The following is an 18394-nucleotide window of genomic DNA, read 5'->3' as shown; positions in this document are numbered from 1 at the left end:
TTCAGTAAAATGGAAAAAAACAACAAAGGCAGCACTTTATATTTGACACTTCAGGGACAAAATAATAAGTACGTTTAGAAGAAAAATAGAATAGTGACAGAATTCACACAAAACAAATAATACGACTAATCAAGATATCTGCACAGGTTATTTTATAAAAAATATCTTTGATGATTACTTTGAAATGTCACAATGCACCTTTAGGCACAAAATATATCCACACATGTTTGTAAAGTCTGCAGCAAAATCACATCAAATAGAACCAATTCAATGTCAATGTGTGTTAAATTTTGACTATGTATGTATTATGTTTTATTATTTAGCCCTTGTATTTATGTATGTGCACAAGTGGAGTTGTTTCCTCTCTCCGGTAGTCCATAGTCACGTCTTCTTTAACGGACACATTGATGAGAAACAATAATTATTCCACCAGAAAAACAAACTTTAAAAAGGCCCCAACTTTGAGAATGAACATTTTACTTTTTATGAGAAAACCCTATATATATATATATATATATATATATATATATATATATAAAGTAAAGTTTGTTTTTCTGGTGGAATAATTATTATATATATATATATATATATATATATATATATATATATATATATATATATATATATATATATATATATATATATATATATATATATATATATATATATATATATATATATATATACAAAGTATAGGGTTTTACTAGAGGTATCTTAAAATCAAAAAGTTGTACATATACAGGAACAAAATCCCACTCAAACGACAGCAATAAAAGTAATTTTCAGAGATTAGTCAGAAAAAATATCAGTACATTCTAAATGTACAAGAACAAGGTCAAATAACAGAAGATGTCAGTTTTACACAAAAAAAGTTGTACATTTTACAAGAATAAAGTTTTGCGTAAAGTAATAACTTTTAAGGAGTAAAATTGAGATCTTAAAAAAAAGAAGTGTGGTTTTGCAATAATATTAAAGGAAAACGTTGTTCTTTTACTACAGTAAAATATTTATATTGTGAAAATGTTGATGTTACCAGAATATTTTATTTTACAAGAGTAAAGTTGTAATTGTACATGATTTTTTTAATCGAGTCGTAACAACAGTAGAATAATCCTAATTTAAATACAATTTAATCAAAATGTAATGAGAAGAAATGTTTTTTCCAGAGTGTGATGTGAAAATGTAAGAAAACAATTTCCTTTTTACAAAAAGAGGTTGTAATTGTATGAGAATAAAATGTTTTTAATTGGGGGGGGGGGGGGGGTGTCCCAATTTTAAGAGTAACATTTTAATTTACAATAATTGAAGAGAAATTATAAAAATAATTAATATTTTTTAATAAAGTGGTAGCTTTGCAAGACAAAAATGTAATATTACAAGAAAAGGTTGTCATTTTTACGAAAATAAAAGTTTAAGAAACAGTTAAGATTTTTCAAGAGAAAAGTTTTAACTTTAAACATATGTATATATTTAGAATTATGTCATAAAATCCTAAATTAAGAAAAACGAACTTTTAAAAGGAAAACATATTTAGCTTTAAAAATGATTAAAGTTGAGAATGTCAAGTTAAACTTTTGTACAAATTTCACAATAGGTCTGCACATAAAAGTTATCATTTCAACCAAAACTGTAATATAACCTGATGAACATATGTGGGCCGCTGGTGTCAGTCTGTCGCATCTGTGGAAATTTTGACTTTCACTGGTTAAAACTATGACAGTTTCTGCAAGATAATGCTTTTTTTCCCCACAAAAGATCTCCACTTGTTTCCCCCCACAATATTTCAACTTGATTTAGTAACATTACAACTTTATTCTCACAACATTTGACTGTTAATCCCCTTCCAATATGGCTCTGAACCCAACTGATACACGCTGTTTGTGTTTGTCAACATGCTGTAAGGGCTCGTGGGAAGATGCAGCATCACTTTGACTTGCCAAAAGTATATTCATGAAAAATATAAACCTAGTAAAACTTATAGTATCTTTTCAACATAAGCCTCGCTTACTGCAGTCACGGCACACAATAAAGTTTCACAATGGACAATTCAGTGCAGACAGTGAACACACCACAAGGCTAACATGGGTCAAGAAAACTTTCTCATATTTACTCCAGAACCTCTGAGGTGGGTATAATATTGGCAACGCTCCAACGCACACATGTATTATTAAACTAAAGAGCAACAATATCATCGTTTTGTCCGCCAAAAATATATCCTTTAAGGGGGTGAAAATGCCAGTGAGCTAGTGTTAGCTTAGCCAGCGTGCTAATGTTAGCCGAGTGTGCTAGTACTAGCTGCATGGGGGGAAAGCTGGTTGCGTTAAACAAGCCATAAATTTGGCTAAAAGACTAGAAATAATGAAATATAACATATACACATGGATTTCAGTGTACAGACTTTAAGTAAAAACTACCTTGAATTGTATTTGCTCTTCACAAATCAAGTGTCGACACTTTAAATAGAGAAATATATACACGGGGGTGTTGTTTGTATGTACACTAGGAGAAGAGCTTGTTCACCTTGCTCTACAGTGATTGTTCGGCTATTTAAAAAAATATTCATGTACAGCAACATACAGCGTCTAACTTTTCTTTTTTTTTTAAACAAAGTCCAATTTTGGGGCTTTTTCTTTGGCTTGGAGGAGCTTTGGGCGGGACTCCGACTTGTGGTTGGCTCCTTGTCACCATTTCTTACTTGAGAGGACACACACAGAGGAGGGGGTAAGTGAATGCAGCACACAGGTCAAAGGTCATTAATTTATCCACCTGGTTGTTGGGAGGCTGCTTGTCGCCGTTGACCCCGAGGAGGATGGCGTCCTCTGTGTTGTCGCTCTTCATTTCAACAACAATGTTGTCTTTGCCCGATTTGTCTTTGGTGCTGCACAACAACACAACATGGCAATAATGTGAGAAAAAAGATGCCACTTGCGAGAGTATGTTTGTAATAAGAGAACAAGTCGAAATATTACAATAAAGTTGTACATTTACGAGGATATAGTTATATATGTGGGATCTGAACCGAGGATGTCGTTGTGGCTTGTGCAGCCCTTTGAGACACTTTTGATTTAGGGCAATATAAATAAACACTAATTGATTGACAAGAGGAAAAAGTAAAAATTTTTCGAGAACCCCAAGTTGTGATTTTACGAGAATAAATTTGTGATAATAGAACGCGTCAAAATGTTATTTGGAAATTCGTAATGTGACGAGAAAAGGCCGTAACTAGGGATGTCCGATAATATCGGACTGCCGATATTATCGGCCGATAAATGCTTTAAAATGTAATATCGGAAATTATCAGTATAGGTTTCAAAATTATCGGTATCGGTTTTAAAAAGTAAAATGTATGACTTTTTAAAACGCTGCTGTGTACACGGACGTAGGGAGAATTACAGAGCGCCAATAAACCTTAAAGGCACTTCCTTTGCGTGCCGGCCCAGTCACATAATATCTACGGCTTTTCACACATACAAGTGAATGCAAGGCATACTTGGTCAACAGCCATACAGGTCACACTGAGAGTGGCCGTATAAACAACTTTAACACTGTTACAAATATGCGCCACACTGTGAACCCACACCAAACAAGAATAAGAAACATATTTCAGGAGAACATCCGCACCGTAACACAACATAAACACAACAGAACAAATACCCAGAACCCCTTGCAGCACTAACTCTTCCGGGACGCTACAATATACACCCCCACCCCCCAACCCTGCCACCTCAACCTCCACATGCTCTCTCAGGGAGAGCATGTCCCAAATTCCAAGCTGCTGTTTTGAGCCATGTTGACATTTTTTTCCATAACTTGAGTTGATTTATTTTGGAAAACCTTGTTACATTGTTTAATGCATCCAGCGGGGCATCACAACAAAATTAGGCATAATAATGTGTTAATTCCACGACTGTATATATCGGTATCGGTTGATATCCAGCCATCCATCCATCCATCCATTTTCTACCGCTTATTCCCTTTGGGGTCGCGGGGGGCGCTGGAGCCTATCTCAGCTACAATCGGGCGGAAGGCGGGGTACATCCTGGACAAGTCGCCACCTCATCGCAGGGCCAACACAGATAGACAAACAACATTCACACTCACATCCACACACTAGAGCCAATTTAGTGTTGCCAATCAACCTATCCCCAGGTGCATGTCTTTGGAGGTGGGAGGAAGCCGGAGTACCCGGAGGGAACCCACGCAGTCACGGGGAGAACATGCAAACTCCACACAGAAAGATCCCGAGCCCGGGATTGAACCCAAGACTACTCAGGACCTTCGTATTGTGAGGCAGATGCACTAACCCCTCTTCCACCGTGCTGCCCTCGGTTGATATCGTAATCGGTAATTAAGAGTTGGACAATATCGGAATATTGGATATCGGCAAAAAAGCCATTTTCGGACATCTCTAGCCGTAACTGTACAAGAATAAAGTCGTGAATGAAATTGTAATATTGCGAGAAAAAAGCTGAACGTTTTTCATTTTGACTTTCCCTCTAAACACAATTATATGCTTGTAAAATAACAACTTTCTTGTAAAAGTTCGGCTTTTCCTGTCATTACAAATATATTCTTGTAAATGTACGACTTTCTTGTAAAATGCTTCTCTCTCTTTAGAAATATATTTCAGTAAAATTACGACTTTTTTGTAAAATTTCAGCTTTTTCTGTCATTAGGAATATATTTTCGTAAAAATTACGACTTTCTTATAAAATGTTGTCATTTTCTGTCATTACAAAAATAGCTTCTTCCCCTCATTACAAATATATTCTTGAAAAATTATGACTTTCTTGTAAAACTTTGACGTTTTCTCTCGTAACAAATATATGTATTTTTTTGAAATTACAAATTTCTTGTAAAATTTTGGCTTATTTTCCTCATCACAAATATATTCTCAGAAAATTGAGACTTTTTTGTCAAATGTTGTCCCTTTTATTCCATTACAAATCTAATCTGGTAAAATTACATTTTTCTTGCAAAAGTTTAAAAAACATTTCCGATTAAATATATTCTGTTAAAATTTCTAGTAAAATTTTCACTTTTGTCTGAAAAAAAATTTGCTTGTAAAATTACGACTTTCTTATATAATTTCAACTTTTTTCTGATCAAATATTTTATTGTAACAGTACAACTTTCTTGTAAAATGTTTTTTACATTAAATATATTTTCCTAAAATAAATATTTTTTGGTAAACTTTACTCATCGACACTACGTTCTCATCAAATTGCAACTTGTTTGTAAGGAGAATGAAGTAGGGATAGTTATATGATGACAACAGAGTTGTAATATTACAAAAAAGTTTCTAATTTTACAAGAATAATGCCATATTTATGGAGCCAGAACACTGCCAGTAAGATTTGGTATGGGGAAAAAAATGGACATTGTAGAAAAAGTTGTATTGGCACCGAAACAAGTTTTAAATGCAAAGAAAAATGCAAGTAAATCACAATAGAAGAATAAAGGAGGACCGAGGGCGTTTAAATCAAGTGTAAAAGTTATATGATATCTTCGTGTTAACCTAGCCATACTTTGAGGATGCAGTATAGGTGGTACAGAAATTGATTATGTATTTTTAAATTATCCATGTTTGTCTTGGTATATGGCCATGATATTTGGCAAAACTCCGTATGGAACAATACTTTGTAGCTGTATTTATTCATTTAAAACTTTTAACACCAGACATTCAAAATAGGTGGACTTTTGCCTTATTGTATTTTATTGTCAAGTATTATTTTGACTTGTATAAACAATGTGCTGAAACTACCCTTATTGTGATTAATTTCCTGCCCTAATTGCAAATAATACAACATAGGGGGATACATTCAGATATCCTAAATGATATTCCACATAATATTTACATCTACATTTGAAAGTACAACCTACAATATAGTTTTTAAACATCAACAGCTATAGTATAGAGCTGAGGGATAATCCATCCATCCATTTTCTACCGCTTATCCCTTTCAGGGTCGCGGGGGGTGCAGGAGCCTACTTAAAATTAATTAGAAAAATAGGCTGGATTTTTAGGGGAGACATAATAATATCTGAGTAGTACAAACCCCGTTTCCATATGAGTTGGGAAATTGTGTTAGATGTAAATATAAACGGAATACAATGATTTGCAAATCCTTTTCAACCCATATTCAATTGAATGCACTACAAAGACAAGATATTTGATGTTCAAACTCATCAACTTAATTTTTTTTTTGCAAATAATAATTAACTTAGAATTGCATGGCTGCAACACGTGCCAATGTAGTTGGGAAAGGGCATGTTCACCACTGTGTTACATCACCTTTTCTTTTAACAACACTCAATAAACGATTGGGAACTGAGGAAACTAATTGTTGAAGCTTTGAAAGTGGAATTCTTTCCCATTCTTGTTTTATGTAGAGCTTCAGTCGTTCAACAGTCCGGGGTCTCCGCTGTCGTATTTTACGCTTCATAATGCGCCACACATTTTCGATGGGAGACAGGTCTGGACTGCAGGCGGACCAGGAAAGTACCTGCACTCTTTTTTTATGAAGCCACGCTGTTGTAACACGTGCTGAATGTGGCTTGGCATTGTCTTGCTGAAATAAGCAGGGGCGTCCATGAAAAAGACGGTGCTTGGATGGCAGCATATGTTGTTCCAAAACCTGTATGTACCTTTCAGCATTAATGGTGCCTTCACTGATGTGTAAGTTACCCATGCCTTGGGCACTAATGTACCCCCATACCATCTCAGATGCTGGCTTTTGAACTTTGCGTCGATAACAGTCTGGATGGTTCGCTTCCCCTTTGGTCCGGAAGACACGATGTCGAATATTTCCAAAAACAATTGTAATGTGGACTCGTCAGACCACAAAACACTTTTCCACTTTGCATCAGTCCATCTTAGATGATCAGGGGCCCAGAGAAGCCGGCGGCGTTTCTGGATGTTGTTGATAAATGGCTTTTGCCTTGCATAGTAGAGTTTTAACTTGCACGTACAGATGTAGCGACAAACTGTATTTAGTGACAGTGGTTTTCTGAAGTGTTCCTAAGCCCATGTGGTGATATCCTTTAGAGATTGATGTCGGTTTTTGATACAGTGCCGTCTGAGGGATCGAAAGTCACGGTCCTTCAGTGTTGGTTTCCGGCCATGCTGCTTACGTGGAGTGATTTTTCCAGATTCTCTGAACCTTTTGATGATATTATGGACCGTAGATGTTGAAACCCCTAAATTTCTTGCAATTGCACTTTGAGAAACGTTGTTCTTAAACTGTTTGACTATTTGCTCACGCAGTTGTGGACAAAGGGGTGTACCTCGCCCCATCCTTTCTTGTGAAAGACTGAGCATTTTTTGGGAAGTTGTTTTATACCCAATCATGGCACCCACCTGTTCCCAATTAGCCTGCACACCTGTGGGATGTTCCAAATAAGTGTTTGATGAGCATTCCTCAACTTTATCAGTATTTATTGCCACCTTTCCAAACTTCTTTGTCACGTGTTGCTGGCATCAAATTCTAAAGTTAATGATTATTTGCAAAAAAAAAAAAATGTTTATCAGTTTGAACATCAAATATGTTGTCTTTGTAGCATATTCAACTGAATATGGGTTGAAAATGATTTGCAAATCATTGTATTCCGTTTATATTTACATCTAACACAATTTCCCAACTCATATGGAAACAGGGTTTGTACTTTGATGTTGCTGTATGTAATTCAACAAGAAAGACAAAGAAGATCTCTGCCTTTGTGGGACATCTGCACTTCCTTCACAGGTGTGTTTCTGAAAGGACATCCTACTACAGAACATCATCATCAAGTGAGCGAAGCTGATGGTTGATTGCCTGGTTACATTTTATTTAAAAAATTTAACAATCATATAATAAATCCTTGATAAACTGTATCATAACTAATAAATATGAGTAATTGCTTTAAAGTTATTTAATTTGCTTTGTGAAGAGAATGTATACATAGTAATAAATCAAACATTTAATAAATAACAGAAATATATCCTAATAACCTTTTAGTGCGGAAATCAACTGCATATATATAACCAATTGTAAAAGTAACGAAGTTGACCAGAGTGCTTTACGAAGTAGTCAAAGAGTAATTAAAGTAGGTCACTGTATCATGCTTACAAATACAAGATTTCTCTCTGAGCAGGTTAATTTGCGGAAAGCGACACATACAGGTCTACTCAAGATAAATATAAAATAAAAACTTTTGCTTTACCATTAATTGATTAATGTGGACCCCGACTTAAACAAGTTGAAACACTTATTCGGGGGTGTTACCATTTAGTGGTCAATTGTACGGAATATGTACTGTACTGTGCAATCTACTAATAAAAGTTTAAATCAATCAATTCTTAATTTCCTATTTTGAAGCTTTTTTAAACTTAATTTAGACGCCCTCGGTCCTCCTTTCTTCTTTTACGGTGTTTAACTTGCATGCCAAAGTCCAGTAAAACTGCTTCCGGGTAAACTTGTTATAAGCCCCGCCCACAGGCGCCCGTTACTCATGCTAAAACACTTGTCATTATTTTGATACCATAAAATAAGAAGCGAATCCGGAAAAAAAGAAAAAGTCGTGAGAGAGAAGCGGTCACAAAAACCTTTGAAAACACAAAACAATTAAAGTGTACAAAAATATGAATATTGGCATCGAAAACATCCACCAAAAAAATATTGTATTTTTTCGATGTTTGTATTTATTTGTTGCCAAAACTTGCTTCGGTGCCAGCATTCCTTCTCCGTAATGTGATATGTTGTTTTTTTATGAGTAGGATAATCTTTACTGGCTCAGACTTTGAACACTCCCCCGCCATGTGCACTTACAGGTCTTGCTTGCCGGAGCGTCCGCAGATCTTTCCTTTTTTGTAGAGGAAGTAGAGCCCGCTGCCCAAGATGGCCAGCAGCAGGATGCAGATGATGACGACTGCAATGATGACACCGCTGCCCTCTGGTGGCAGAAACACACAGAAGAAGCTGAGCGTGAGTACAGTCCAAACATTGAAGAGAATGACTGTGAAGCATGCCACAGTGTGCAGGGTTGTAACTATATAGAGTGCAGCTACGTGTCGTCTTTTTTTTTTTTTTCAAACGTGTCCACCTAGAAGGAAAGGAAACATTCCAAAGTGGAGGAAAGGTGAAGTGTGCTGATATGCATGCATTGGAGAAGGTGCTGGGAATGGTGCTGGTCATTCATCAGGGGAGAGAGAAAGCAGGAAGTTGACTCTTTACAAACCTTTCCTGATTCTCTTTGGTGGGATAGCTGTTGCTGTTTGGACTAAAACCACATGAGCACAATAATCAGTGTGAGACATTAAATAACACACTCACAAACGATACAAGACGGTGATAGTAGGACAGGCGCCCTGTGGAATCGCTTGGCAAGAAACAACATTCTTCCTCAGAGAAACGTTTTGCTCTGACAAACGACAAGACAGAAAGGAAGGAAGCAGCAGAAGATCCACTAATGGGAGTCAGGAGACATGAACGCGCGCATTTAAGCATCAGCTGCTTCCTTACAGTCACACTGAGGCATGTACACTGTAACTATACAACCTCCATCTGCATGACATCATGCTAATCTGTACATATTTGTACTCTACAGCTTTGCCATGCAAACCATTTAGCATGTACATTAAGGTACACCACAATAGGCATAATAAACAATTGAGTGCACTGTTTTGCTGCAACCAGCAGAGGCGCTGTTAATTCCGTCTCAACTAATCAGTGATGTAAAGAAGAACTTGATGTCAGCTATGGGAAGTTGAGACACACTCATGCAGAATTGATGCCTTCCGAAAATAATATTCTTAAAGGTAACGGGGTGGTATTATTACAAGAAGAAGTTGCCAGATTGAGAATATAGATGGAATATGGAGGGGAAAAAATATATATTTTTCCAGAGAATTAAACTAACATTTCGAGATTGAAGTAATAATAAAAAAGTATCTAGTTTGAGAATAAAGTTTTATGATTTAGATATTTTACAAAAACTTTTTTTTAACAAATGAACCGTGTTACAAGTAAAATTTTGAATTTTACGTGAATGTAGAAAAAGTCAACATTTTCCAACATATACATGATAAAATAATGAAGTCGTAATGTTAAAACAAAATGTGGTGATTTACAAGAGTTACAAGAGTTACAGCATAAACATTTACGAGAGAAAAAAAAACTTTCCAAGACTAAAGTTATTGTATTGTGTGAAGAATTTATTTTGGTAATTTATAGTTGTAATATTAAGACCAGGTCATTACTCTTTCAGGAATACAATTGCAATATTAAAAGAGAGTTCCCAATAATAGTAATATTGTGTGAAAAAGTCACAATATACAAACAAATTCATAATATGATAAGAATAAAATCTAAATTGTAAGACAAAAGGTTGTAATTGTTTATGAATAAACTTGTAATATCACAAGTATAACAGTAGAACAATACTAATACTGTAAGAAAAAGTCACACTATTGTAAAAATAAAGTCATAATAGTACAATATGTTTTTAAAGTTATTTACTAAGAATTAACTCATGATATTACCAGTATAAAGTTGTAATGTAATGTAAAAAGGTTGTCATTTTTTTCCAAGAACATTTTTAATACAAGAAAAAGGTTGCATTTTTCAAAAATACAATTTGCAATATTACGAGGGAGGGAGTCATAGTTTTACCACAATGACATTATTATTGTGAGGAAAAGTCACAATATATTACACTTTACTATGATATAACTACTATATTACGTAATATTTTTTTGCAGAATGTAATTTTAAAAAGATTAACTTTTTCCCCAAAACTTTTTTTACAAGAACATTTGGAATACAAGAAAAAAGTTACATTTTTCTAAAAAAAAGAAAAACTTCTTATATGTGGAACAAGTTTAAATTTTATGAAATTTTAGTGTGCATATTTTTATAGATGTTAGGGATGGGCATTATAACTGATTGATTTTTCAGCAAAAATAATCAATTATGTAAGGGTTGAGGCGCGCCGGAGTGCAATACTCGGCTGCAAACAGCAGAGGCGCTGTTGCTTCTTTCTCACAACTGTTGTAAAACCCAACCCAATAACATTTAGGTAAACCATAATTGGCACAATAAATATTAAACTAATAACTTGTGTGGAGTTGAGCGCACTACTTGGCTGCAACCAGCAGAGGCACTGTTGATTTACTAGTTTGTGATGTAGAGTGGAAGAACATGCCGTCAGAGAAGAACATATTTAAAAATTATAAATGAAAATGAGGTTGAATGCCTATCCCTAGCAACAATATCAATCATGAATACCAAGCGTCTGAGCAGGCATATTGCACCCTCTAGTGGCCGTTTGTGTGTTGCAGCTGTGCAGTGCGAGGCGGGTAAATATAGAGCAGCTGGCTGTCTTCTTACCTGTGCTAGAGGAAATAGTGCTTGTGCGTACGGTGGTGGCTGCTGTTGTGGTGTTTACGACTGAAAAAAGGTAAGAGGCACACACAAGGGGGGACATTACAGTATGTTAAAACACACAAGGACGAGGAGGACGGCACATGGCGAAGCGCTTCAAACACAATAATTAGACGTGACACAGAACAAAAGAGTGGAGGCAGGGTTGGCAAACTCGAGCAGGAACTCACTGGCTTTGATTTTGAAGGCGACAGCGTCAGCGCCATACTGGTTGGAGGCGTTGCAGAAGGCCGTGAGATCGGATGTCACCGCCACGCTCGCCACGCTGGTAATGCCGTCCTCCAGCTCTACTTCGGACGTGGTCTCCAAGACCTGGTGCACCAACACAAAAGAAAGTTCCACGTTCATAATGTCATCAGATTCCAACATATCATTTAGACTAGGGATGTGCCAATCGGTATCGGCCGATTGTCCTGAAAAATTACTACATGACGATCATAATAGGTTTTTCCGTCATCGTTAATGCATTTTATTGCTGATCACAAACGCCAATCCTTTCTGGCCGACACTATTTATTTTTAATCGCCCAGCTGCTATTTATTAAGGTGATTAATAGGCTAATTATCTGTTTACATACACAGTGTGGAGCCACTCTGGGAAGCTAATATTAATCACCTCAATTCCACCAAAAAAAACTGAATTTCTTTGTATCTTTAGTATCTTTATCACGTACCATTATCACTGGAGGATGCTTAACATGTTACACACAAAGGAAGAGAATAATGAACTAGTTTGAATATGTGTTGTGTTGATATTGTTAAACTGTCAATGGCACTGTCCATACATAAAATGTACAGTTATTACATGTAATTGGTATCGGCCGATCTCACTCATGGATGATGATTTGGTAGCATAAAACAGAACATCCTTCGTGTATACCACTACTCTCCGAGACTTAGCCGTTAATTGAATAGATTTTATATATATATTTGGGGTGTTCCGATACGATATCGATATTAGAGCCATGAGTGTTGGATGATACCAATATTAATCCAATATGATAGCAGGAATCATAGTACAAACTTTTATTATTTGGTTTTGTGGGATGTTAGAACATGTTTGATCAAGTCTAATTAGTCAAACATAGAACAATGCTTGGCATGGAAAATACTAACCTTTTGCCATAACAGTACATACTTATATTATTTTGGAGTGTGGAACAAGTAAAATTACTAAGATAACAATGGTAGGTATAAAAAACTAAACCTTATGATAGTTAATACTTTTGAAGTTAATTGGCATTTTGGCGACACCTAGTGGTCAGAATAATTCATAAAATTAAAGTCATGGCACAGTACCGTAAGTTGAATGATGCGGACACATTTGTTACTGGATACCTTTTAATATGTTTCTATGTTGGAGACTTTGTATCTTAAAGTAATATGCAACTATAATTACAAACCCCGTTTCCATATGAGTTGGGAAATTGTGTTAGATGTAAATATAAACGGAATACAATGATTTGCAAATCATTTTCAACCCATATTCAGTTGAATATGCTACAAATACAACATATTTGATGTTCAAACTGATAAACATTTTTTTTGTGTGCAAATAATCATTAACTTTAGAATTTGATGCCAGCAACACGTGACAAAGAAGTTGGGAAAAGTGGCAATAAATACTGATAAAGTTGAGGAATGCTCATCAAACACTTATTTGGAACATCCCACAGGTGAACAGGCAAATTGGGAACAGGTGGGTGCCATGATTGGGTATAAAAGTAGATTCCATGAAATGCTCAGTCATTCACAAACAAGGATGGGGCGAGGGTCACCACTTTGTCAACAAATGCGTGAGCAAATTGTTGAACAGTTTAAGAAAAACCTTTCTCAACCAGTTATTGCAAGGAATTTAGGGATTTCACCATCTACGGTCCGTAATATCATCAAAGGGTTCAGAGAATCTGGAGAAATCACTGTACGTAAGCAGCTAAGCCTGTAACCTTCGATCCCTCAGGCTGTACTGCATCAACAAGCGACATCAGTGTGTAAAGGATATCACCACATGGGCTCAGGAACACTTCAGAAACCCATTGTCAGTAACTACAGTTGGTCGCTACATCTGTAAGTGCAAGTTAAAACTCTCCTATGCAAGGCGAAAACCGTTTATCAACAACACCCAGAAACACCGTCGTCTTCGCTGGGCTTGAGCTCATCTAAGATGGACTGATACAAAGTGGAAAAGTGTTCTGTGGTCTGACGAGTCCACATTTCAAATTGTTTTTGGAAACTGTGGACGTCGTGTCCTCCAGACCAGAGAGGAAAAGAACCATCCGGATTGTTATAGGCGCAAAGTTGAAAAGCCAGCATCTGTGATGGTATGGGGGTGTATTAGTGCCCAAGACATGGGTAACTTACACATCTGTGAAAGCGCCATTAATGCTGAAAGGTACATACAGGTTTTGGAGCAACATATGTCGCCATCCAAGCAACGTTACCATGGACGCCCCTGCTTATTTCAGCAAGACAATGCCAAGCCACGTGTTACATCAACGTGGCTTCATAGTAAAAGAGTGCGGGTACTAGACTGGCCTGCCTGTAGTCCAGACCTGTCCCCCATTGAAAATGTGTGGCGCATTATGAAGCCTAAAATACCACAACGAAGACCCCCGGACTGTTGAACAACTTAAGCTGTACATCAAGCAAGAATGGGAAAGAATTCCACCTGAGAAACTTAAAAATGTGTCTCCTCAGTTCCCAAACGTTTACTGAGTGTTGTTAAAAGGAAAGGCCATGTAACACAGTGGTGAACATGCCCTTGCTCAACTACTTTGGCACGTGTTGCAGCCATGAAATTCTAAGTTAATTATTATTTGCAAAAAAAAAATAAAGTTTTTGAGTTTGAAAATCAAATATCTTGTCTTTGTAGTGCATTCAATTGAATATGGGTTGAAAAGGATTTGCAAATCATTGTATTCCGTTTATATTTACATCTAACACAATTTCCCAACTCATATGGAAACGGGGTTTGTATATTATATTGACAAATGTGATGTTTTGGACTGCACTATATAATTAAGGACACTTTCTACGTATGTCTAGCTGGTGTGCTGTTGTGTGCTTAGCTGTTATGTAGTTGCTAGCTCCTAGTAACATATAGCCTAACATACCTACTTCACTAAAATACAAGAACATCCTTATTGGAGGATATTTAGAGATTAACTGGCTGTACAGCTTTGCACAAGTAAACATGCTGCAGGACTGCTTGTATCGGACATTTTGGATGCAAGCCGATATCATCAAATTCCTGTTTTTTTTTTTCTGATAGCGGACCGATATCAGATATTAATATGGGATTGGGACACTACTGATTTATATGTAATTCCAATGTGTTCGTAGTGCAATACCTTTCCATCAAGGGTAGTCCAAACAATGGTGGGAGCAGGGAAACCTCTGACATGGCAGGTCAGGTCCACCGTACTGTCCAAACTCTCTTCGATATCAGTGCGTTCTGGTGGTACGATCTCTGGTGGGCCTGAACAGAAAAATAATAGCAAAACAAAACAGACCTCAAACCCCAATGAAATGATGATACTGTATGTATTTCTGTATCACGATCAGACATACCGTTCACGTTAACGCCGAGCGTCGCCATAGTTTCCAAGCCATCGACTTCTGGAACAGTTACCACGCATTGATATGTCCCTGCTTTATCAAAGGTGGCATCCTTCATTATCAAGTGGTTGCCCATTGACACGTGTTGTCCGTCCTAAAAAAACACAACATAGAGGGTTCAATATTTTTGATTGTGAATACAAATATTTAAACACTATTTCTAACAATGTAATATTTATATTAATCATAGTAAAATAAATATAGAGGTAAAATAACACGAATAAAATAATCCATGAATAGATTAATAAAATAATAGTTCCAACAAAGTATTTAACAATGATAGTAAAATATATAGTGAAAATGACATGTATAAATAAACAAGTACAGTACAGCCGTCCCTCGCCACGTTATGCTCCGAATAGGCAGGTTGACTAATGCAGATTTTTTTGGAGGCTGGGGTCTAATTTAAGCCTTTTTTAAGTATGAAAGTGGCTAAATTAACTACAAATATCAATACGAGACTGGTGTTGGCCACTAGATGAGACCAAACCAATCAGAGCTCGCTGTTCAGTATTGTGGCCACTGATTGGCTGAGCCTCAGGTAGCATTAAATGGTAAATACTTGTATAGCGCTTTTCTACCTTAAAGGTGCTCAAAGCGCTTTAATCGAACCAGGAAACCTAAGGTGCTGGCACGGCCGCTCTCCCAACCGAGCCACGCCGTCCCCCATTACTATGTTGGATTAAAAGAGTGTAAAGGTGACCAAAGGGTGTTATTTCATGTTTAGAGGACTCTCATGATGTTTAAAAATGAATTTAGAAGGTGGCAAACAGGATTTTATGCTGTAGCCATTTATCCATCCATCCATCCATTTTCTACCGCTTATTCCCTTCGAGGTCGCGGGGGGCGCTGGAGCCTATCTCAGCTACAATCGGGCGGAAGGCGGGGTACAACCTGGACAAGTCGCCACCTCATCGCAGGGCCAACACAGATAGACAGACAACATTCACACTCACATTCACACACTAGGGCCCATTTAGTGTTGCCAATCAACCTATCCCCAGGTGCATGTTTTTGGAAGTGGGAGAAAACCGGAGTACCCGGAGGGAACCCACGCAGTCACGGGGAAGACATGCAAACTCCACAGAAAGATCCCGCACTAACCCCTCTTCCACTGTGCTGCCCTCTAGCCAGTTAAACATCTTTAATTTAGAATGAATAATTCCCATTTTGCAGAAATGCATTCACCCCGCTCAGGCCCGGAAGCAATTAACAGCGAAAAAAAGGGTTTACTGTTTAACAAAATACATCAATGAAATATATATAAAACAATAGTTTCAACAATATATACAGCCATCTTAAAACCGGCGTATTGTTAAAATAATATAAAACTAACAACGGGAAAAAATAAACACGGAACTCAAACCCCCAAAAAATATAATTTATTGTATCGTTAAAATATCAAAATAGATAAATGAGATAAAAATAGAAGAGTGTTCGAAATAAAGAACTAATTAGACTTTTGACTGCAGCAACATCAGGCTTTTTTTCACCAGTCGGATATCGTAAAAGAGGTGTTGATGCAGCGTTGGCTCAAAAATACAGCACAAGCTTATAGATAAAAGTCTAGATGTATGAAAGGTCTAATGGGACAAAATTAAATGAATAAAGAACAAAATCTTTAAATAATTACTTAAATCTGTTATTAATTATTTGTAATTGGAATTACATACAGGTATATACTGTAAATGTGTTAATAAATATGTAAATTGATTTAATGTAAAATTACATTTAATAATTAAATGGATAATTTCACTATTTAATCAATTTTTGGTTGAATTATTTAATGATTTAATAAATTATTAGTTTTTTATGATTTTATTGAACATGTGTGTCAGCTCCTTATGAATTAGTTTTATCTGTCAAACTCAACCTTCAAAGTCAGTGGGCAGATCCTAACACCTGATTGGTTACCACTTTCAATTAAAATTAAATCAAGTACTTCCACATAATTTGCAAGGTCTAAAATATCTACCACCAACTCACGGAAAAGTATATCCTCCTTAGCCGACTTAGACTTCCAAAAAGTTCCAGCCTTCAGACCAAAGCAATTATTGGACCAAATTTGTGTTAGCTCCGCCCACTGACATTGATTTGGGAGTTTGACACATAAAATGAATTTATGAAACCTGATGTACAGGTTTCATGAAATAACTAAATAAATCAAGAAATACAAATTTAAATTGTGACATAATTAATTAAGTAATAAATTCAATCACAAAATAATAAAATACATCACTTAATCATGAAATAATACATTAAATTGTGTAATAAATCAAATCATGAACTAATTAAATAAATTATGAAATAATAAAATCACTATGTAATGAAATAATCAACTAAAACAACAAATAATTAAATAAATCATAAAATAAGGGAACTCAATAATTTCATGATTTAATAGTTAATTAGACCATGAAATAATGAAATAAAGCATGAAATAATGAAATTAATAATTAATTAAATATTAAAATAATGTATTAAAATGTATATATTAAATAATTAAAAGTACTTTTACAATAAATAAATCAATGACATATTAAATAACACATATATGTATGTAACCCCAATTATAAATAACGAGGGAATGTTTAAGTAAGTTATTTAAAGATTTATGTATTTATTTGATTTTGTCCAAATTTGTCCTCCCAGCGTCCTTCTTTTATGTTATTACTCGTCTGAGCAAGACATTTGTGGACAATTGTGCGAATGCAGGACCTTGAACCAGGCCGTGTGTGTCTGCAGGGAAGACAAGGCATTGCAGGTGGCCGCCAATTCCTCCCCTTGATCTATCTCCACGGGGCCCGCGGGCTCCACCACGGCAGGGTCTAGGTCTGCGGCAGACATGTTCAACCAAGAGCGTTATGATGGTGTTGATAGAAACGTTCAGGTCACATACAGTAATGTGTGGAACAGGCGTACAGTCAACAAAGATGCTGGTCGTCTCCGAGAGCTCGTTGTACGTGTCTGTGTCCAAAGAGACACACTTGTAGTCGCCACTGTTGAGACGCGTCACGTTTGCCAACACATACGTGTTAGATTCCAGCGTGTATTCCTCCTAGGAAAAGTACAAAGGTCATTAGAGTACTTCCTGTATTTGGTGGTCAATTTATTAAGTACAAAATATTAAGTACACTTTTTTATATAATATAAATCTCAGAGTGGCTAAACAACCATTTTATTACGAGTTCTTTTTGACATTTGAGATGACTGATTTAATAAACTTTGAAAAATAAAATAATATATTTTAAACAGATGATTAGAAACAACGCTCAAATTCTGATGGACACACATAGGTCAAAATCTGCCAATAAACTACAAAGTCTTCTGAATTTAATCAATGGATTTATTTGCAAA

The 18394-nt window shown here is 36.0% G+C and overlaps 1 protein-coding gene across 4 annotated transcripts in view; it reads right to left on the bottom strand.

Moving 5' to 3' along the window:
- Positions 1-1792: 1792 nt before the first annotated feature.
- Positions 1793-18394, bottom strand: part of mcamb (melanoma cell adhesion molecule b) — a 74911-nt gene continuing 58309 nt past the window's right edge. Inside the window, exons 8-17 of one of the 4 annotated variants that reach the window (XM_061972892.1) lie at positions 17960-18095; positions 17756-17871; positions 14990-15131; positions 14770-14897; positions 11591-11732; positions 11367-11426; positions 9217-9258; positions 8808-8931; positions 2767-2878; positions 1793-2694 (exon numbers count right to left, since the gene is read on the bottom strand). In XM_061972892.1, coding sequence (XP_061828876.1) covers positions 2692-2694; positions 2767-2878; positions 8808-8931; positions 9217-9258; positions 11367-11426; positions 11591-11732; positions 14770-14897; positions 14990-15131; positions 17756-17871; positions 17960-18095 — 1005 coding nt within the window. In that variant the 3' untranslated portion in view covers positions 1793-2691. The remainder of the gene's footprint in view (positions 2695-2766; positions 2879-8807; positions 8932-9216; positions 9259-11366; positions 11427-11590; positions 11733-14769; positions 14898-14989; positions 15132-17755; positions 17872-17959; positions 18096-18394) is intronic. The other 3 variants (XM_061972893.1, XM_061972894.1, XM_061972895.1) reach the window with 3 other exon arrangements.

This window comes from Nerophis lumbriciformis, linkage group LG17 (assembly GCF_033978685.3).
Source record: "Nerophis lumbriciformis linkage group LG17, RoL_Nlum_v2.1, whole genome shotgun sequence".
Classification (NCBI taxonomy): Eukaryota; Metazoa; Chordata; class Actinopteri; order Syngnathiformes; family Syngnathidae; genus Nerophis; species Nerophis lumbriciformis.
The sequence above is the reverse complement of the archived record's forward strand: the minus strand, read 5'-3'. Positions and strand labels throughout refer to the sequence as shown.